At 37.4% G+C, this 23154-nt stretch overlaps 1 protein-coding gene across 1 annotated transcript in view; it reads right to left on the reverse strand.

The window, feature by feature from the left end:
- Positions 1-11464: 11464 nt before the first annotated feature.
- The window catches only part of ARMC8 (armadillo repeat containing 8), a 129855-nt gene continuing 118165 nt past the window's right edge, over positions 11465-23154 (reverse strand). Inside the window, exons 19-22 of the mRNA XM_036744695.1 lie at positions 18987-19082; positions 17023-17095; positions 14950-15043; positions 11465-14162 (exon numbers count right to left, since the gene is read on the reverse strand). Coding sequence (XP_036600590.1) covers positions 14129-14162; positions 14950-15043; positions 17023-17095; positions 18987-19082 — 297 coding nt within the window. The 3' untranslated portion in view covers positions 11465-14128. The remainder of the gene's footprint in view (positions 14163-14949; positions 15044-17022; positions 17096-18986; positions 19083-23154) is intronic.

Genomic DNA, 23154 nt, shown 5'->3' on the forward strand with positions numbered 1-23154 from the left:
AGAAACAAATTAAAAACTAACTGGAGATTAAACAATCTAATCTTAAAGAATGAGTAGTCTAAAGAACATATCATAGAAACAATCAATAATTTCATTAAAGAGAATGACAATAATGAGACAACATATCAAAACTTATTAGATAAAGCAAAAGCACTAATTGGAAAATTTATATCTCTAAGTGCTTACATTAATAAGAGAAAGAGCAGACCAATGATTGGGTATGCAATTAAAAAAACTAGAAAAGGAATGAACTAAAGCCCCCCAACAAAAACTAAATTGGACATCCTAAAAATTAAAGGTGAGATTAATGAAATGAGGAGAAAATTTTAAAAAATTATACAATCACTAGTATCTCAGCCATTGCTTAAGCTTTTGAAAAGGCCATGGGCATTGCTTATTGGTAGCTCACTGGGTAGATGATCCAAAACCCAATGACTGAAAGCTGGAATCAAACGCACTAGCTATGAGATCTTTCTTTCTCACTTCTATATTTTTTTGCTGTTCCTTTTCCTCTTGTCCTTACCTTTTCTTCCCTAACTACCCATCTCTTTGTTCCCTCTCATGCCCAAGAAATAACAAAGGCTACAGTGCATCTTTCTCCTCTTCCATCTCTCTGCTTTCCCAAGGGTACCTCAAGGGTAGGGATTCTTAACCTGTGGGCATATGGACCCCTAGCTAGGTGGTGCAGTGGATAGAATGCCAGGCTTGGAGTCAGGAAGACTCATCTTCCTGAGTTCAAATCCAGCTTCAGATACTTACTAGTTGGAAACAGCTAGATGAAAAACCTCCTCTGAGATGCAATATTCGTTGTGGTTGAGAGATATTTCAGGATACTTGAGTGCTTTAAATTGTTCTTAAAGTTAGTATGGACAGATACTTTGGTTGAACTGGGGGTTGGAGGACCATGGAGGTCCATGGGTCAAATGTGATATATTCCATAGATTCTAGTTGTGGAATAACATTCACTGGAAGTCACAATGTGGAAGTAGTCACTAGTGAGATTTGGGCAGCTGATTCTACTAGGTCAATTAATGTTAAAATTGGAAAGGAAAGCTTCTTTTTTTTTCCCCTTAACTGGTATGCCTCATGAAAATTTATGAAAATGTCATTCTTAAGAGAGAACTAGCTGGGGCTTTCTCCCTGGTAACCTCTACCCCTTTGGTTTGTTTCATGATTTTTCATCTCTGATCCAAATACCAATCAGGCACATTCCTGATTAGATGAACTCAAGCACATTCAGGATGGTATGGCTGTGGACTTTCCTAGGTTCTACTAACATAGGTTGGTATCTGATTTCCCCTCTGCCTTCTGGTTTAGTAGAAATTCAGGGGGTTAGAAGTTTCCAGGTGCAGGGCAGGTTTTCTTTTTTATGTTTTTTTTTTTTTTTACTAGCCTTTGCTAGTAAAATTGTGTAGATAAGGAAAGCTTTGTGAAACATGGAAATTAAGCTATAATAGCTCTAGGTCCTGCCAAAGGCTAGAGGACACTGACAAAATAGAAAGTGGTGATTGCATCCCTTGTACTCCCCAAACCTCAATAGCAACCGAGATGATGACAACACATTAACACATTCACTTATGTAACACTTCATACTTTTCAAAGCTAGTCCACATCTAACATCTCATTGAATTTTCACAGGTCTTGTGCAGGCAGATAGTTTAGATAATAATGTTGTGTTTTGAACAAGGAAACAGAGGTACTAAAAAATTAAAGTGACTTCTCTTTGGTCACGCAGTTTGTTAGCAACAGTACCAGGGCTAGAATCCAAGTCTCCTGATATCTAATCCAGGACCCTTATCACTCTACCCTTCCACCTGATGATCGAAGATGAGGATAGAGAAGTCTTCTTTTTCTAGATCCTGCAGAGGAAACAAATGGATTTCCCAGTAGCTGTATGTTTGCCCTGGGATTTAATTTTAAGTTTACTTGATCACTAGAAGGTTTAATGCCTCAAGACCTAAAATGAAAAAAATGAGAGTACAGTATTGTGTCTCTTGGTTACAAGATTTTAGGAAAGTTAGTGATTTTATTGACTATTTGGATAAAATTCTGGAATGTGAGGGTCATGTCTACATTCATCTCTTTAGTTCCAGTTTTCTGAGTTCTGGTATTCCAAGCTGATGTCTGATTTTTCTTCTTGAGAAAACCAGTGGTTAGTTTGCCTAGAGAGGAGATTTTGTGAATATAGCACAGTCATTAAAGTTAGAAGCCTGACCACAGTGATAATTTTTTCATTTGAAAAAATATTTTATTTTCCCCAATTATGCCTAAAAACAAATGTTAACATTAGCTTTTTTTTTTTAAATTGAGTTCAAGATTCTCTCTCTCGTTCCTCCTCTTCCCACTCCCTGAAATGGTAAGCAACTTTATATAGGTTATACATGTGTAATCATGCAAAACATATTTCCATGTTATTCATCTTGTGAAATAAAATACAGACCAAATCACTGCCCTCCAACAAAAAATAAAGTGAAAAATAGTATGTTTCAATCAGAATTCAAACTCCATCGGTTCTTTCTCTGGAGGTGGATAGTATTTTCATCATAAGTCCTCTGGAGTTGGATCATTATATTGCTGAGAATAGCTATGTCATTCACAGTTGATTATGATACAATATTGCTGTTACTGTGTACAATGTTCTCTTAGTTCTGCTCACTTTACATCAGCTCATGTCTTTCCAGGTTTTTCTGAAATTATCTTGCTCATAATTTCTTATAGCACAATAGTATTTCATTATAATCATATGCCAGAACTTGTTCAGTCATTCCTCAATTGATGGACATCCCCTCAATTTCCAATTCTTTGCCACCACAAAATGAGCTGCTATAAACATTTTTATACATATAGGCTCTTTTCTATTTTTAAAGGTCTCTTTGGGATACAGACCTAGTAGTGGTACTTCTGGGTCAGAATATACACAGTTTTGTAACCCTTTGGGCATAGTTCCAAATTGCTCTCCAGAATGGTTTGATCAGTTCACAACTCCACCAACAGTGCATTAGTATCTTAATTTTCTCACATCACCTCCAATATTGATTGTTTTCCTTTCCTGTCATATTAGCCTACCTGATAAGTATGAGGCGGTACTTCAGAATTGTTTTAATTTGCTTTATCTAATCAATAGTGATTTAGACCATTTTCTATATGATGATAGATAGCTTTAACTTCTTTATCTGAAAATTGTCTGTTCATATCCCTTGACTATCTATCAATTGGGGAATGATTTGTATTCTTATAAGTTTGACAGTTCTCTATACATTTGAGAAATGAAGCCTTTATCAAGATAGTTACTGCAAAATTTTTTCCCCAGCTTTTTGCTTTCCTTCTAATCTTGGTTGCATTGGTTTTATTTGTGGAAAAGCCTTTTTAATTTAATGTAATCAAAATTATCCATTTTATATCTTATAATGCTCTATGTTATTTGGTAATAAATTTTCCCTTATCCATAGATCTGACAGGTAGACTACTCCTTGCTCCCCTAATTTATTTATGGTATCACCCTATATGTCTCAATCATGTACCCATTCTGACCTTATCTTGGTATATGGTGTAAGATGTTGGTCAATGCCTAGTTTCTGCAATACCATTTTCCAGTTTTCCCAGCAGTTTTTTGTCAAATAGTGAGTTCTTGTCCCAATAGGTTGGGGCTTTGGGTTTATCAAACACTAGATTACTGTGGTCATTTGCAACTGTATGTTATGTGCCTAATCTATTCCACTGATCCACCACTGTATTTATTAGCCAGTACCAAATTATTGTGATGATTACTGCTTTATAATACAGTTTGAGATCTGATATAGCTAGACCACTTTCCTTCACATTTTTTTCATTAATTCACTTGTTATTCTCGACCTTTTGTTCTTCCAGATGGATTTTGTGATTTTTTTCTAGCTCTATAAAATAATATTTGGTAGTTTCATGGCATGGTACTGAATAAGTAAATTAATTTAGGTAGAATTGTCATTTTTATTACATTGGCTTGGCCTATCCATGAGTAATTGATATTTTTCCAATTATTTAGCACAGAGGTAATTTATTGAAGTTTCTGCTACTCCCAATCTCTGTCATTGAGAATATTCTCAACTCTCTTAACAACTGTCATCAAAAAGCTTGCTCATTCTATTTAAGGTTTCCTAGATATTCCTAAATACCTAGATAAAAATTGGATGAGCATGTCATGTAATAGTTAAGCCATAAGCATGCTTCTAATTATCTAACACTTTTTGTGGGGTTTGTAAAATGAGGAATGTATTTAGAATAGTCCAAACTGGGATTTTCTGGGTAAGATAGAAGACTACAGAAATATATTGATCACTGAAGTATGCCTTATTAATGTCTTTACTCACGAAAGTCATGACATAGCCTGAACCTTGGGGCATCTGATTAAGGATGTCTTAAGTTTTCATAGGATCATTGAATTTAGAACTGGAAAAGTGGAAGGCCTTATCTTATCCCCATACCTCTCAATCCTATCCCACCCATGTCCTACTCCAGCTCTTTCCACCCCCTCCACTGTGCCCTCTAGAATTCTAGTTCCATAGTGAACAAACTATCCTTATTATTTTCTCAGTTCATTACCTTGCTCTGCTTTCACTTTTTTCTCTCTCTATTCTCAACCCAATAATTAGCCATTTTACTTCTATACTACCCTCTTCTCTCATGTTCTTTGCTCCCTTGTACTATTGTTTTTCTCTTGCCAAACTTCAGCCATGGATTATTCCTACCACATGCAGTCTCTTTTTCTTCTCACAAGCCACTGACGAAGTCTCATAATCCTGTGGACTGGATACATTAAAAATTAATGTTATCCTGTCTCAGGTCACCACAGCAAAAAAGTCTTTTTATTTCTTCAACTGATTCCCTATCTTACTTCCCACAGAAGCTATTCTAAGCTTTCTCTCCTCTCCTCAGTTCTTCTATATCTCTCCCTCTTCTTTCTCCCTTAGCTGAGGACCTTGCCTTTTACTTTATAGAGAAAACTGAATATGAGCCATTGAACACGAGCTATACTACATTTTCTCCACTTTTTTATATTTTAACTCTTCTTGACACCATCTTGTAATCTCTCCTCTTTTCTCCCCATAATGAACAGAGGGGTGGCCTTTCCCCCTGACATATGTGTGTGTGTCTCTGTCTGTGGAACTGAGTCAAATTTATAAGAATAAGAGCCATTACCCAATTGATAAATGGTCAAAGGATATGAATAAGCAGATTTCAAAGGAAAAAAAAATCCAAGCTATCAGTAGCCATTTGGGAAAATGCTCTGAATCGCTAATAAATACAGAAATGTATATTAAAGCAATTCTGAGGTATCACCTCAAATCCATCATATTGTGTGCAATGACAAAAAAAAAGAAAGATGACAAATGCTGGAGGGTATGTGGGAAAATAGGTACACTAATGAGCTGTTGGTGATGCTGTGAACTACTATGCACAAAAAGCTATTAAATTCTACATTGCTTTTGACACAGAGATACCTCTACTAGATCTATACCCCCAAAGAGATCAAGAAAGAGGAAAAGGGCTCTTACGTACAAAAATATTTATAGCAGCTCTTTATGTGGTGGCAAAGAATTGGAAACTGAGGGGATGCCCATTAATTGGGGAATGGCTGAACAAATTATGGTATATGGATTCTGCACTGTAAGACATGATGAATGGGGTGGTTTCAAAAAACCTGCGAAGACTTGTATAAATTAGTGAAAAGTGAAGTGAGCAGAACCAGGAAAACAACGTATACAGTACAACACCGTAAAGATACTCAGTTCTGAAAAATTTAGTGACTCTGATCAATATGACTAAGATTCCAAAGGACTCACAATGAAACATGCTATCCATGTCCTAAAATAGAACCGGTGGGCTGAGAGTGCAAATTGAAGCATATTTTCTTTTATTTCTTTTGTTTTTCCCCTTGGTACATGGTTAATGCAGAAATTTGTTTTGCATGTCTACATATATTTGTATAGTCTTTATTTTTCTTGTGTTCTCAATGGGTGGGGGAGGGAGAGGGGAGAGAGAGGGAAAATTTTGGAACTGGAAATAAAATTGAATTAAACAAAAAAAAGGCACTTAATTTTATTATCATCTGACTTTATCCTACTAACACTATCTTTTCCAACAGAGTGAATCCTCAAACTCTCTCCTCTTAAACTTCAACCTCTTCCAATCAACTGGTTTCTTTCCTATTGCCTTTCAATATGAAAAGCCATAAGTCTCTTCCATTCTCAAAAAAAACAAACAAAAAAAAGCAAAAACATGAAAACCATTACCAGATTCCATCATTCCATATATTTTCCTTCTTTCCTCAGCCAAACTCTTTTGGTGCCTTCACTTTCACCCTCTTAAAGCTTTTTCAGACTGGCTCCTGGTCTCATTATTCAATTAAAATTGCTCTTTAGTTATCAATGATCTCTCAATAGCCAAATCTGATAGTCTTTTCTCAGCCTTCCTTCTTCTCAAACTGTCTGCTGCATTTGACATTGCAAACTGTCCTCTCTTTTTAGATACTCTTTCCTCTAGTTTTCATTTTACTGCTCTCTGGTTTTCTTCCTATCTGTCTGCTCCTTCTCAGTTCTATTTTTTTTCACTCACCATCTATATCATGCCCCTCAACTATAGGTATCCCCAAAGGTTCTGTCCTAGGACGTCTCCCTTTACACTTTCTCTTGATATGCTCATCACTTTCTATGTTTTTATCTATTGTATCTCTATGCAGATGACTACATATCCAGTCTCATTTTCTCCCTGATCTTCAGTCCCATATCACCAGTATTCCACTGGACATTCAATAATAGATATCCCAGAGACATCTTAAACTCAACTTAACCAAATTGAACTGATTATCTTTCTTTCCAAACTTGCTTATTTCTGTCAAAGGTACCACCATTCTTCCATTCTTCCAGGAACATAATTTCACCATTATCTTAAACTTCTCACTCTTTTTCACAACACACAGGCAAAATCAGTTGCTAAATCTTGTCTTTCCTGCCTACACATCTCTTGCATCTGACCCCTACCCTCCATTCACATAACTATCATCTTGGTTCAGGACCTCATTGCCTCTCATCCAGTTTATTGCAACTGCCTCCTAATTGGTCTCCCTGTCTCATTTCTCTCTTTACTCCAGTCTCTTATTCACTGTTGCCAAATTAATTTTCCTTGTAGATGGCCTTCTCAAGGAATTTAGCCACAAAGGTCAGAAGACATATATGATGGTAGCTATCAAGGATGGACGGATTAAGTGAAGGTTTATTTTGAGGCTGGCAAAGACATGGGTATGTTTATGGGTAGTAGAGGAGCCAGTAGACAGGGGGAGATTGACGATAAGTGAGAATGGTGGTGACAGAGGAAGCAATCTATTGGAGATGGGATGGAATGGGATTGCAGATAGAGGAATTAGTTACTCTTGGTAAAGAGTAAGGTCACATCTTCATTTGAGATAGGGATAAAGGAGATATTGGCAAAAGGCATATGAGTGATATGAGGAAGAGGGGAGAAATGGGAGATCACAGTAAATGGCCTAATTTTTTTCCCTGTAAAATCTGAGTATTTTCAGTTGAGAGGGTTGGAGGAGGGGGAGCCATGAGAGGTTTGAGGAGGGACAAAAAAGTTTTGAAGAGCTGCTGTGGAAAGTGGGATAGTAAGTTGATAAGTAAGGTGTAGAAGGATTGCTTAGCAGCAATGAAGGCCCAATTGACGCTTGTAACATAAATTTGTCGTGGTCCTAGTCAGAAGAGTTACTTAATTTCCCTCCTTCATTCAGCAGCCATGTGTAAGAGCAAAGGTGATAGATGGTGAGAGTGATCCAAGGTTGAGGCTTAGCATGGATTAACTGGTGATAAGATAAAGGGGCCAGAAACTCAAGAGAATCAGACAGTGTTGAGTTGAACTGGTTCACCAAGGGGTCAAGATGTTGGAAAAAGGGGAGTAGCTAATGCAATGGTGATGGCCTGGGAGAGAACTGAAAAGTCAAGGAATTGGAGATCATAGTATAGACAAAAGAAAAGGGTTGATAAGGGAAGGCAGAGGGTGAGATGAAAAGCTAAAGATTATGGTCACATAAGGGCATTTTGGAATTCTTGAACACGGAGATGGTGCATTTGTGAGTGAAGGTAAGATCAAGGGTATGGCCATCTTGTACATGGCAGAGCTGGGGAAAAGAGTAGGCCATGGGAAGTAAATAGATTGAGGAACCATAAGTTAGTGTTTAAGTGAGAGTCAATAAATATGAAGTCCCCTACTATGAGGGCAGGAATTGAGAGAAAAATCATGAGCCAGGTACTTAACTCCTTGAGTGGAGGGATGTCTAGAGACAACAACGAACAGGATTTTGATTGGGTGGTAGATATTGATTGCATGAATCTCAAAGGAGATGTTACTGAGTGATGGAGGTCTGGGGAAAATCTGGTAGTGACAATTAGGAGCAAAGAATACTCTAACTCCCTGACCAGTGAGCTGAGGAGAATGAGTGAAGATGCAGTCAGTAATGTTGAAAGGGAGGACAGGGAGGCTGGATCATGAGGAGGTAGTCAGATCTCATTGATCATTAGAGGATGTAAGGAGTGGGAGGGGGAGAGATTTAGGATGAAGACAAGTTTGTTGCTTACGGAGCAGAGGGCACAGTGGAAGATGTGGGTAGCATTTGGTTGGGACTTCAGTGGGGGAAGGAGAGGATTGAGGGGGAAGGGGGAAAAGGAATTGTGTCATAGTGGGTAGGGGATGGGGTTTGGATAACCTGCAGGGGTTCAGAAACACTTGGATGTGTAGGGTATGACTATGTTAGAGTGGAAGGTGCCACTTTCTTCCCAGAAGGGGTTGGTGGTCAGACAGGAGAGAAGAAAAGCAGGGGATGGAAATCCCTCTCCAATTTTTCTCTACCCTTGGAACAGGTGCAGAAAGTAATCCCTCCTCCTCCCTCCCCAGTCAGAGGAAAGGTTGCTTTTCTTCTCACCAGAGGGTGCCCTCACTGATGGCCAGAGGCAGATCAGGCTGGTGGGGGCAGACACAACAGGAGATGGAAAGCACTTGGTCAGGTGGAAAGTTGCTCCTCTCTTCACTTGAGGTTGGACATCAGGCCAGAGCAGCAAGAGATGGAAGGGCATTACTCTCCCTCTGAGACCCAGCCAACTTCTAGCCCTCCCATCTCTATGCTTTTGCATTGGCTTTGCCACCTACCTAGAATGCATTCCCTTCTACTTTTGCCTTAGTTTCCCTTTAAGATATAGCATAAGAATTATCTTCTGGATGAAGCCTTTCTTAATCCCCACCCCTAACTTCTAGGGTCCTTCTGCCCATGTTGTTGTATTTAATTATTTTGTATATATTTATTAACTTTCTATTCATGTTGTACATATTTTTGTGTCTTTCTTGTCTCCTCCATTATAATAATCTCCTTGTGAGTAGATTTTATTCTTTGTACAACTCTAGTGCCTAACACAGAACCTGTCACACAGTAGATGATTAGTAGTTAAATGATTGGTATAGCCCCCACATTTTATTATTTTTAGTTTCCCTCATTTTGAGGAAATGAGGCCCAGAAGTTAATCAGTAATGGTTGGATTTGATCTCATGTCTTCTGAGTCCAAATCCCATCATCTTTCTATTTTACTATCTTACCTTTTTCTTGCTAGCCTCTTTGAAAGCCCTCTTTCAACCCTTGGGCTGAAATCATGGGGAAAAAATGGACTTCATCCTTTGAGGCAAAGAAAAGGTGGGCCCTTCATCTTTGAACTAATTGAAGAGTCCTCTAAAACCAAGGTCCAGGGTAGGTGAGGGGAACCAGGGAATAGCTTTTACCTGCCCTGATGGAGGTTTTATCTTTTCCTAGAAGAAATCTTCTCCTGGAAGAAAGAATAAATGTAGCCACTAGATGATCTAAATGAAGGGGTGGGGAACCTGTAGCCTCGAGGCCACATGTGGTTCTCTAAGTCCTCAAGTGTGGCCCTTTGACTGAATCCAAATTTCACAGAGCAAATCCCCTTAATAAAAGGATTCTAGATTCTAAAGGCTTCCTAAGAAGGCAGAAAGTAGCTTAAATAGCCAATCAACAGGTTTTCTGAGACAGGAGAGGGTGACATTGCTTAGACTTAGAGAATGGCCAGAGGTCTTGCCTGAAGGAGGAATTAGCAGTCTGATATAGTGCCCTCTCTGCAGAGAGCTCAAAGTTCCTGAAGTTCCCATTCAGCACCTCCCTTGGTTCCGAAAGGGCAGACCTTGGACAAACTAGGTTCGTGTGTGTGTGTGTGTGTGTGTGTGTGTGTGTGTGTGTGTGTGTGAACATGGAGGAGGGAGGCAGGATCATGTGCCCTTCTCTTCAGACATGTCCTTTGGAGACTCACTGGATTAAGAAAAAAAATACTTTTTAGAACTCAATGTGCCAAAATAATCATTCCTCTATCTATCTATATTATCTATCTATAATCTATTCCTCTATCTATGGCACAGTGATGATCCAGTTCCATCTTCGGAGTAACCACTAGTGCTGGGAATGCTTTTCCCCTTTCACTTATCCATTTTCTTTTCTTTCCTTTTCATCAGGCCTGAATTCTGGAGCAAACTCCCCCACCAGTCTGCCCTTTCCTTTGCCCAGGGACCAGAAAATCGCCTGAAAAAAGCATTATGCTCTGTATCTTCTTCAGTCCTTTCCTTGCTAATGTATCCTGTCAACATTGAACTAAGCCAAATTTACCCTAGTTCCTGGCATACAGTGGGTGCTTAATAAATGCTTATTAGCTAACAGCGCTGTCCTTGGGTTACTCCAGAGCTTCAGTTCACATGCCACATCCCCTTCCCTCTGTCAGTCACTCTCTGGTGACACTAGTCTGGCATCTCCTCCTTCTTGCTGTTGCTGGCCATTACAGAAGTCATCAAGTTTCCTGTGAAATGGGGGTAAGACTAGAACCCAGGATTCCTGCTTCCCAAATCAGGGCTCTTTCCATTAAGCTAGTCTACTTTTGCAACGAATAAGAAGCTCTTTGTGCTCCTTATACGGCAGGTTTACCTGCACCCTTCTACCTGTGAAGCAGAAGTAGGGTAAGCAGGAGCAGTGGGAACATGGGACTCATGAGAAAGAAGGAAAATTAAGGACAACTGAAAATGATGCGTGAGATATTAAGGCAGCGGCAGTTGGAAGCAGCCAAAATCAAAGCCAAAAGAACCAAGAAGATCGTGTTTGCCTGAAGAAGGTGGCAACAGCCTGAAGCAGCCATAGAGGAAGTGACTGAGATGAAAAGTTGCCTAGGACATTATCAGGTCCATTCACTTCAATGAGAGAGAAGCAAATAACCTGGATTATTGTGACCAGGTTCAGGGTTGTCTGACTGAGGCAGAACCTCTGAAACTCAGTCATCTTTCAGCCCTTTGAATCATGGAGAGATGCATTTCAAATGCCAGGGGATACCTTTTTCAAAAGTTCTGTAATGCACTGGACATTTGGAAAACATAGAGTAAGTTTTAGAAATTGCTGTGATTTTGCTTGGCTTTATTAGCATGTGTTAAAAGTCATAATTTTATCCAAACACTACCAGAACATTTATTGTTCTCAATAAAGTGCTTCAGGAAATAAATGCAACTTATCAAATTGGACATTCTTTTCTATTTCATAAATTCTTGATTACAATCAGGAGAAAAAAGGAGAAACAGAAAGCAGTATTAAAGATTGTTGAGAAGCTTAGTTAAGAACTTGGGCTATATATACAAGACCATTTCCCACTGTTGCCAGTGTCTTGCAGACCAAAAATTGCATGTAATGCAGAAAACAGTATTATCATAATAAATACAGTTTTTCATGAAATTCAGAAGAGCTAGTTTATGGTAAAGCACTTTCAATTTTCCTATTTGTATACACTCATAGGCAATATCAGTTCACATAGTTTGAGAATGAAAATCTTATTTAGTGTACTTTTAGTCTACGGATGTGTTATTCTGGAAAAATACTTTTTTTCTTTCCATGTGATGTCTGGATTGTCGTAGCATTTTATTGTTGTTCTGTTTTAATTTGATAGTAACTTTGGAGTGTTTCACATTAAAAGTTTTAAATCAAGGATGTTTTTAGTGCTAGAAAAACTGTCATCAGTTGAATGTGTTTTAAAATAAGGCTTTATTTCCAAGAAACTAGATTTAAAAAAAATACCCCCAGGTTTTCCCATATTTGCATTTTGATCTCTCTGTAAAATCCAGATGTTTATTTTAATAGACTTTTTTCATTGATGTCCTGAAGGAATAAACATTCATTATCTCTGCATTTAAATCAGGGGATCTCTAGGTGGCCACATTCAGAGCAGGGAAAAAATGAGGTTAAATGCATTTTTTTTTTAAAATGCTCTATTTTAACCAAACTGATAAACTCTATAAAGGAAAGTGCTGGATAGTAACAGATTGGTTTATATACTAGTAATATTTGACAGAATTGGGTAATGAAATCCCGTTTTTTTTCCTTTGACCCAAATTGTAGACTTGTCCACGTTTGCAAACCTGGTTTCCATCTTCAAGAGATCTCTTATTTGAAGGAAAATGAGAGCCAGATTTCTCCCTCTAATAGTCTGTTGTAACTTGCATTATGTTTTATGTAAACAGTTGGGGACAAGTTAACCCACAGCTTGGAGAACATTATAAGCTAAAAGCTATTAAAGATATAAGATACATGTATTGTGCAGAGAGAATACATCATCTTCAGTCATCATGAAGATATTTTCTCTTCCTTCTCTGGACATTACGTTCTCCATCTTTATTCATAAAGGTGCCTGACTGCACCAAATAGTTCCTAAAGCCCTGATCTCTTTCATAAAAGCACATTATGTTTCAATTCCTGGCTACAAAATGCTAATTATGCTTAGCAATGCTCTTGAGAAAGACTTCTTTTTAAACTGTTTAACTCTTTACCTTGAGCCTCCTGAAATAGCTTAACTTTGGAGAAAACAAATTCATTTCACAGTGATATATTCTGTAGGAAGTGCAAATATTAGGATGCAATGAATCTTCAAACTCAGACTTGCCAGATTCCCTCCACTTTATTCTGACAGCATTTCTAAGAAATGACCTGGTCTGAAATGGTCTTGCCTAATCATTGTCCAATGGCTGTCACTTACCATGCCGATCCTAAGACTTGTACACACGGATGCAGGAGATCTGGGTCTTCAAATGTGACTGGCAAGTTCCCTAGTGAGTGCCGGCACTGAACCCACTGGTTCTTCTCTCACAGTGCTTTGCCACAGAAGCATCACTATCAGTAGTACCATGACATTTCCCCTTGGATATTTTCAAAAACTTAAGGAGAGTTACCCCATCCCTTTACGTAGGAAGCCTGAGAACTTAATTGGGCTTAAAAAGCCACTAGTACCTGCTAATATTGTGCGGCAGTAAGATGCTAGCTAGCACCATTAATATTGCCTGTGATTCAGGTCATCTAGAGCCATATTTTCTTTCTTTCTTTCTCCCTCTCTTTCTTCCTTCCTTCCTTCCTTCCTTCCTTCCTTCCTTTCTCTCTCTCTCTCTCTTTTAAAGGAAATATATGTAAGTTAAGTTTGAGGTTCAGAAATGCATATATTTTTACTTACAAATATTCATCTGACCAAAATTCAACATAACCTTTATGGAACACTTAACAAATTTTTGTTTTTAAAATAACATATCATTCAAACTGTATATAATTCAGTAAAGTTTTCATACAGCAAGCAATGCTTAAACCCTGGAAAATCTGTAGAAAAGAGATTTTCACATGTAAAATAAGAAAACAAAATTCTGAGGTATTCCCTCATACATACATACGCACACACACGCACGCACGCACACACATACATACACACACACACACTCACACACAAAGTGGCTGCAGCATAGGCAAAAAATTGTAGGTCCAAAGGAAAATGACAATTGATTGTTCTAATAGAGTCCAGGTAGCTCAGGAAAAAATAAACACAATAGTCCTCTGAGTAAGTTACTACCTTGAAGAAGGTTCTCAAGATGTATCTGAGATCTATTCTACTAAATTGCTTTTGCAAAACAGCTCCCTGCACGTGAGAGAAACACAGTCCAAGGTGACTTGTGCAAATATAAGGAACCCAATGAGGCTATTTCCTGTTACTCCTTAAACAAACGGGAGGCGGGGCCTGAAGACTCTCTGGGTCTCCCATCATGCAAGATACTGCTGCAGTGCTGTCTTTGCTCTGAAATCACAAACAATGAATTAGTGAGTACCGTGACACTTTCATTTAAAAACAATTAGCTAAGTTATAATTTCATATTCCAAAATGTGGAAAGACAGATAATAGGCATCACTTTAAGGAGGTAATAGCAAGTACTCTTAATCAAGCAGAATTCCTGGATTTAGGGGAATTTTACACAGTGGCAGAAGTAAAATGTACATACAAGGGAGCTCAGAACACCACATCTTTCCAGAAAAATTATAAGAAAAGTGTAATCCCTCAAGAGAACGTTTGAATGTCGACTTGTGCTATACCTGGTTCTTGCCTACAGCCTGATTCAGGACAGGGAAAACTAAGTTCCTTTGAAGGAATTAAAAAAACAAACCAAAAAACAAAAACTGGTCTTACTGGTATATTATAGTTAGGACAAAAATCACATTATCTTCTCCTGACAATATGACTCACCTACATATCAAACAATTAATTTACATGGGTATTCAAGGTAATATGAGACAAAATAATTTCAAATTTCATCAAAGCTATCTGATATTATTTTGTGCTGAATGATTGCTTTACTACTCAAACAATAACCCCCCACATCATCTCTTGATGATACTAGATGGTTATAGATCATGGAATACCATAATCTCTGAAAAATCAAAATTGTGGGTCATCTAGAAGGCAACAGATTCATAGTGGTGTAAATAAGACTACAGGATGTGACTGATGACAAACTGCATACAAAGAATGGCATGATAGATTATTATGCAATTTTAAAACCTTCATATTAAGCATCATAGGCACTTACTTATCACATAGGTTTGTATCTGGTGATTGGCTGAGTTTATGTAGAATATCTACAATGCCAATATCTCGTAATTTATCTTGCCGTTCTTGTGAACCTGGAAAATAAAACCTTAGATATTACTGAGAGCACTGTGTAGTAGAAAGATGGCTGGCCTTGGAGTCAGGAAGAGCTGGATTCAAGTCCTACGTTGGACACATGCTCGTGTGTGTCTTCAAGCAAGTCATCTAACTGCCCAGGGCCCCAAACAACTTTGTGAGACTCTGAAGTTACAGAGTTGCTCATATGACATCAGGGCAAAAAGTTTCTTTGCCAGGATTTCCCCACACTGATGATATCACAGGTTCATCCCAAAAGTTAAAAAAAAGCACTAATCAATTTCTTCAAAGATGATTTTAAAAAAGGTGAAAAATCAATGATCTCTCACATCATCTCCCTAAAGATTATAATTAAACCCATGGAAGTTGATGAGGTCACCAAGAGAGAATATCGAGGAAAGAAGAGAAAGCTAGGACAGTGCCTTGGAGTACACATGGATGTGCATGATACAGATGACAATCTATAATAGAGGCATTGATTGTCAAAAGGGCACCTCTTCCTCAAAGTCTGTAATAAAGATGGAAAGAATGGGATAGAGGAGTCATGTCAAGGGATTTTGACATCAGAACCAGGGAGAAGAGAGAGCTCAAGACAGATGCCCTTATTTTCTCAATAAGTATGAGGCAAAGTCCTCAGCTAAGAAGGTAGAGAGAGAAGGTGGTGTAGGAGAGGTTGAGAGTAGCTGCAACGGGAGGTTAGACAGAGAATCAAGTAGGGAAGAATACAAGGATTGTATTGATTTGATAAGGGCCCAGATGAAGCTGCATAATATAAGTTTGTAACAGAACTTGTCACAACAGTTACATGATTTCCTCTGTTTCTATCCAGTGGCACCTGAGGAGGTGGATAGAGTGACACATAGCTGGGGTTGGGTTGGGTAGTAACAAGCTAAGGAGGCAAGGGATTGGGAAGAGAAGGCAGTGTATTATTGAGATAGTTAACTATAGGGTTGAGACTGTGGAAGGAGAAAAATGAAGCCACAGTAGGAATGATGACCTGGGAGAATTCTGAGCAAGAGGGATTGGAGACTGCAGTGAGGAAAAAAAAGTAGGTTTAGGATGAGTGAGGTATAAGGAGAGATAGAATAAGAAGAAGTTAAAGATATGTGAGCTAAGTGAAAGCAAGGATGCATTTTTCAGTTATCTGGTATCTAGTTTCTCTTTGCTTCAGTCTATTTTATGTATATGCTAAGGCATATAGAGGGTAAATTAACCTTCTTCAAATGCCATGCCCTCCTCAAGAATCTATAGTGATTCCCTATTGCCTATATATCAAATCCGGATCATTTATCCTCATCTTCAAATCTCTTCACTAACTGGCTCCTTCCATTTTACCAACTCCATTTTCCATCATTCTGCAACCCATTTCCTTTGTTCTGTCAAGGTCATTAAATTTTTAAAAATCTATGTATTATTTGTGTACTTATGCCTTGGCACACATCATTCTCTACAGTTAGATATGTTCAGTGTGCTGCTCTTTGCTAATCTACGACTTCATCTACTTCCAAACTTACCTCCAAAATCACCTCTTCCAAGAATACTCTCTTTTTATTAATCTTCTCACCTCTAATCATATCCTTATTCAATGCTGGAATAGGTGTGTACTCAGGTTATATGTTATTGTTTAAGTTTTCTCAAATTGTGTGTTTGTTTTGAGGTTTGTACCAAATCTCTTATTTCTTTATGACGCTCCCAAAGCACGTAGCTTTGCTCTAAACAAACTGGTTGCCCCACTGCCCATCTAGCTGCACGGGCACTGGACCCATTTTTATTTCATAGTTTAAAAGGATGTCAGTATTTTTCTAGGGAGACTGGAGCAGAGTCCAAAGCTAGAAAATGAATCAGAAAAGAAAATGACTTTTTATCCCTGCTTCTAGAAAGGATCTTGAATACCTGGTGCTTTTGAGACAAAATAACCTCACAGAAAGTTTTTGCTTCAGACTTTCCTTCTTCAAGACAGATCTCACAAATCTCTTACCTTCTTCTTCATTCCATATGAGGTTTGATATACAAAACATGGCAGCAAGCTGTAGTTTAACATGGGAATGACCCTAAATGACAAAGAGAAGGAAATTCTGTCAAAAACAGAGGTAACTTTATATGAAATTGTATCAAAAACAGAGGTAATTTTATATAAAATTGCATTTCAACTAATAAAGTCCCAAGAAATCCACCATGTTATGAATATTTAGAGTAATCAGCACAAAGATATCATTGTAGGAATTCTATGCTGAGACCTTGTTATTATTAGATAACTTTTCTTGTTATCACCAACTAGTAGATACAATATACTTGCTCTGGGTAAACTGTAGGCTATCCCCAATCAGAGTCATAATGGAAACTACTTGGAGTAATTATTGTAATTTTATGGAAATTTATGGAATCGATGAGTTATTCATTATTCAACACTAAGTCCTCTAACATAAATTTAGATACCATCAATTTTGTATTTATCTTTTCCAAATACTAATTTCATTCAATTTGAAATATATATATATTTTAAATTCAGATGTGGTAGGGATAGAGATCCTTACCTGCCCATACTTCTATAAACAGAAAATGTTTTAAAATGAGGTATTTCATTAGTGGCTCATTCAACCTGCACATCTTACAAAAATGATGCCTTATTTCCTCAAATTTGGATCACTGAGAGGGTCAAACTACTACTGTTCATTTGGAAAGATACCAAAGAACATGGTAAATTATTTCATATAACTACTTCTCAAAATCTTAAATCTAGGCAAGAAAAAATCAACTAGAAGGAACAAATTCAAAAAAATTCCCTACGACAAATGACATTAAACCCAGGCAATCACTGAATGCATTACTTTGAAGAGTTTTATTTAAATTAGGTACTACAAGCTTGAATTTGGGGTCAAAAGAGCAGGATTTGAATCCACTTAACCTTCTGAAACAAGAATTTCCTCATCTACAAAATGATGATTAAAAAGAACTTGTCCCACCTACCTACCTCTACAAAATTGCTGTGAGGCTCTAATGAAATAATAAATGTAAAGAGTTTTTTCTTTAAACTGTAAAGTGGAATATGAATACAAGTATTATATCTATGACTTTTATTAGAACTATGTTTCAACTTTTTCTGTTTGAATTGTGTTTTTCCACATTCTTTCCACTATATAAAAAAGGCTGACTTTTTTTGGTGGAAACCTGCAAAATGTCCCTTTGTCTCTATTGATTGTCAAAACATTTAGATAAGAAGATTCACTGAGTTGATTTTGACATACATACATACATATATATGTTATGCATGTGTGTGTGCGTATACACACACAGCACATATACGTATAAAATACTTCATAGAAGAATTCTCAATATTCTACTTAGGAAGAAACCAGATACCTCTTAAGGTAAGTTTGCAATGTAACTGTGATACAGCCAAGGAAAAGGATTAATTAAATGAACAGTTTTAGGATTTTATAGTTCTAATTAAATCTCTTTCCAATCACTTAGTTCTTAAATTTTTTTTTAGATTAAATGTCATTTTTCAATTAACAAGCATTTATTTTCTCTCCTTTGTTTACCACTCTCCTCCCCTCAAAAAACAAAACAAAACAAAGAAAAACAAAATCCTTGTAATACATATGGATAATCCAGTAAAACAAATTGTCATATTGGCCTTATACAAAAATTCAATCACTCTTTATTTGGAGAGATTTTCTGTTTGAGTTCTATTAAAAGAAAAAAGTCAAGTTCTTCATTCCTTCACTTAGCAAATAGTTCTTGAGTGCCTACATATGTACAAATTCTTAAATTTGTTACAATAATATTTTATACTTTAATTATTAAAATGAACTATGTTTCAATATCTTTGCACAATCTGTGTTTTCAAATAGTGGTACTAGTGTAGCTATCCTGCCTCCTAAATCTATAAACAACAGGAAAAAAACTTTCCCTTAAAGAGAGAAAAAAGGCCATACATACCATGTAATACTTAATTTTCTGCAAAATGTCATCATTGGTCATAATGAGCTCTTTTGCTGTTGTGCCATCTGCTATATTGGCCAATATACATAATGTCTAGAGGGGGAAAGAACAATTATCTAAACAATTAAACTTCTAAAACAATTTTGATACTTCATGATTTGAACTTTCATAGATTTTCTTCCTCCAAATGCAAAACTTTCTTGTCTTTGATACAGTGAACCACAATAAACAAAAAATGTGTTAGACTAAAGAAACTTGAAAAGCCTGTAGTGCTCTGTCCATGTAGAAACCAAAATAAATGTTTTTAAATTACCACTTCTACACATTTCAGATTATCACAATGTAAAAGAAAAATATAATTTGTCATGTTACTGTTAAGACAATATTTGCCTCAAAGCCTTTTTGTTTCTACGACTTGATAAGTAGCTTTTAAAGTAATAATTTTAGTACAACAATGAGCTTTAAAGGGGAGCTGTGATATTTTTAGTGACTGCCACAAAAACATTTTAAGTACTTTATTGTTATTAATATGTTCCATTATTATAGGAACCATTTACATTGTCCCACTGTGGCTTAATTTCACAAGGAGGAGATGGGGAAGAAAGCCCAGTCACTTTTTTTTTTTAATCAGTAATTTCTCTGAAGGTCTATTATCCTCTGATAGCTGACAGATGTTGTATTCAATAATCCCTGCCAGGCTTCTCTATTTACTGGTAGATAAAGTATCTGCCTTGTCCTCCAACTACATTAGGGATGCTTTCTTGGAAGCTCTAGCAATTTTTCTGATCCTTGGAGAGAGTATACATGGGGTTGTTCCTAACATGGGGTAGGGGATGATAGGGCACAGACCCCTATGTCCTTTCCTTCCATCAACTTTGCATAAAAGTTCATAGCTTTTACAATCCAATCATATGCTATTCTGCATGTTATTACTAAGATACAGGATAATGGTGTGTCTCTTGGATCTACACCTTCCCTCCCAAGATCAGAAATTCAAAGGGAGCAGAGAATATGTCTTATTTATGTTTGTATCCTCCTCACCTTAACACCCAGAGCACAATGCTTTGTATAATGAAGACTCTTAAAAAGTGACTGCTAAATTGAAGTGAATCAACTTGGAATGTCTGAGGCTATCTGCTAAAAAGCCTTTTGATGTCTCTGTTGGTGTAAGGCTGACATGGTTCTCTTATATAATAGCTGAACATAGTAATTCCAGCTTGTAGAATAACTGAAATAACGCATCCTTTTCTCCATATTTTATTTCACATATTCCCATTCATTTCACTTTTTCTTCCTCTAGCCATAGAATACAGTAATAGTCTTTCTGTTTTTGTCATCAGGAGGCTGGCCATCAGGTGGATTTTTTTTTCCAGTAGCAGAAACTCAGGAAGACAATCAACTACAGTATGAAGAAGTTGTGTTTTAGGAGAGGGAATGTACCCACTGGGTCTTCTGATATGTCCTGCCTCAGGAACTTAAAATTCCCAGGACACAAAAAAGAAAGTTTTAATTAAGAAGGACTTGAAAGGAATCTATATCAGATACTTTTCGGGGGGGGGGGGGGGGGGGGAGGAGGGGGGCGGGGCAGCCAGGTGGTGCAGTGGATAGAGCACTGGGCCAGGAGTTGGGGGAAGAGAAATTCAAATATGGCCTACGGCACTGCCTGGGGAAGTCACTTAATTTGTTTACCTCAGTATCCTCAGCTGTAAAATGGGAATAATAATAGCACCTACCACACAGAGTTGTTATGAGGATCAAGGGAGAATCAAGAGATCAAGAAAAAATTTGTAAAGCACTTACACAGCACCGGGTACACAATAGGCACTGTATAAATGCTCATTCCCTTCCCCTTCTCTATCTAGTGAATGAAAATGATGGGAGGTAAGAAATGCAACTGTGTGGCTTTGGACTAGTGATAAGGAAGGCACTTCAAGGCCCTGTGGGAAGGTGAATGATAATGGAGAAACAAATAAATGTTCCGAAGGTCTAAAAAGAGGTAGAGAGTAAATTTCTCGTCCCTTCATTCTGCCTTACCTATAACTGCAGACAATGTTGGCTGTCCCTACTAGCACTTGTCATAGACAAGGATGCCAATAAATCCTGGGGATGGGCTCTCCTCCCCAGAAGACCAACTAAAGCTATTTAAAGATATAAGCAGGACAGAAATGGCTCAGAATAAAAGATGACTAGTCATTTATTTTGTTGACAAATAGTTTAATACTCAACTCTTTGTTTGAAAGGGTCACTCAAAAATTCGTGATTACATTGGGCAAGAAGAGTTGACAGTGGAGAACAGCTTAACAAGTTGCGGTATATTCCTGTAATGGAATACTATTGTCCTATAAGCAGGCAGACTTCAGAAAAACCTGGAAAGACATGAACTGCTGCTGAGTAAAGTGAGCAAAACCAGGAGAACATTGTACACAGTAACAGCCACATTGTCTGATGACTGACTTTGATATACTTGGCTCTTCTCAGCAATGCAAGGATCTAAGACAACTCCAAGACTCACAATGGAAAATGCTATCCACATCTAGAGAAAGAACTCTGGAGTCTGAATGCAGAAGGAAGCAGACTATTTGCCCTCCTCTTCTATTGTTGTTATATTTCTTCTTTCTCATGGTTCCTCCTGCTAGTTTTAATTCTTCTTTACATCATGACTAGTGTGAATATATGTTTAATATGAATGTATAAGTACAGCCTACATCAGATTGTAGGCCATCTTGGGGGAAGAGAGGGAGTGGGAGAAAATTTAAAACTCAGAATCTTATGAAAATGCATGATGAAAACTAAAAATAAATAAGTTATTAAAAACCGAAGTAAACTAAACTCTAGTAATCCCTTAAGAGACTTAAAAATTTGAAATATATGTATACACACACATTATCTATATATAAAGAGTTGACAGATGTCAGATTTACATGGGATAGCCACATATTTTAGTGCCTTATCCTATGACTGACAATTTGGAACACATATTGGCCATTTGGGGAGCCTCATCAGACACTATCAACTACACGTGGCATAAAATTCCTCCTCCCCTTTAACTTCTGCCTCCATTCTCCTGAACATGTCAGAACATGTCCTGTATTTAAGACTAAAACCTCGCAATACCAGAGTCACTTATGAAAGCAAAGTAAAAACTACTTACTGAAAAAAAACAAACAAACCTGTTTCTCCCCATCCTCTTCTTCCCTCATGTTACAACAGAAAGATTCAGAACAGCAAGGTTTATAAGAACTCTACCTACCAAGAAGCAAGCAGGCAGAAATGACAATCACAGGTGGTAATCTAATCCAGCTCTATTTTCTTTCAAGTTTTAATGCAGATAAAAGCAAGAAAGTGAAACTGAAGAAAAGAGATGGTTAAAGGAGAGTGAAGCAGAAGTGTTATTATGTAAAAGAGTTTGAATAACTTAGAAAAATGCATATGTTCTTTCCCCTCATCCTATAATAGAAAGACCCAGAACAGCAAGCAGACATGGTCAGTACTAAGGGAAATAATTGAAGCATCCTTATCTATGGCTATCTTAAGTTATTTAGAGTAAGATGATGAAAAAGATACCGAATACTTGATATGCTTGCTAGAGATAAAACAAGACAAAGCAGTTTTTTAAATACAAATTTATTGAATAGGATAAGAATATTTTTGTCGATGTGTCTCGGATGATATTATTTTCTAAGGGCATCATAACACAGAAATACATGCTTAGACTTTAGCATGGCAAATTTGGGCTCCAAGATTGACACAGTTCAGATTATGAAGCATCCTATGAAGATGACACTACTTTGGGAAAAGGTAAGCAAATGCTATGGCCAATGTGGCATTAAAGCTTGGGACCACTAATAAAATCCAAAACTAAATATAATTTTATACTTCAATATTGTAAGAAAGGAAAATCAGGAATTATGTCTAGTTGGAAAATCATATACATACATGCACACCAATGGCCTGAAATTTATACACTGATGGTTCAGAATTGATGTTACTCTAACATGTTTTGATCAGGTTAATGTACTTCCAACGGGAGTGGGAACGAAATAACAATCTTCTTTGGAAAGAGGTCTCCCTCGGTGATGCCATTCCGTGCCCCCGCCCCACCCCCGGGCAAATAGCCAAAAGGACAATGCAAGGAATCTAAACAAGATTATAGCTCAAATCTGCA

Source organism: Trichosurus vulpecula, chromosome 2, assembly GCF_011100635.1.
Source record: "Trichosurus vulpecula isolate mTriVul1 chromosome 2, mTriVul1.pri, whole genome shotgun sequence".
Classification (NCBI taxonomy): Eukaryota; Metazoa; Chordata; class Mammalia; order Diprotodontia; family Phalangeridae; genus Trichosurus; species Trichosurus vulpecula.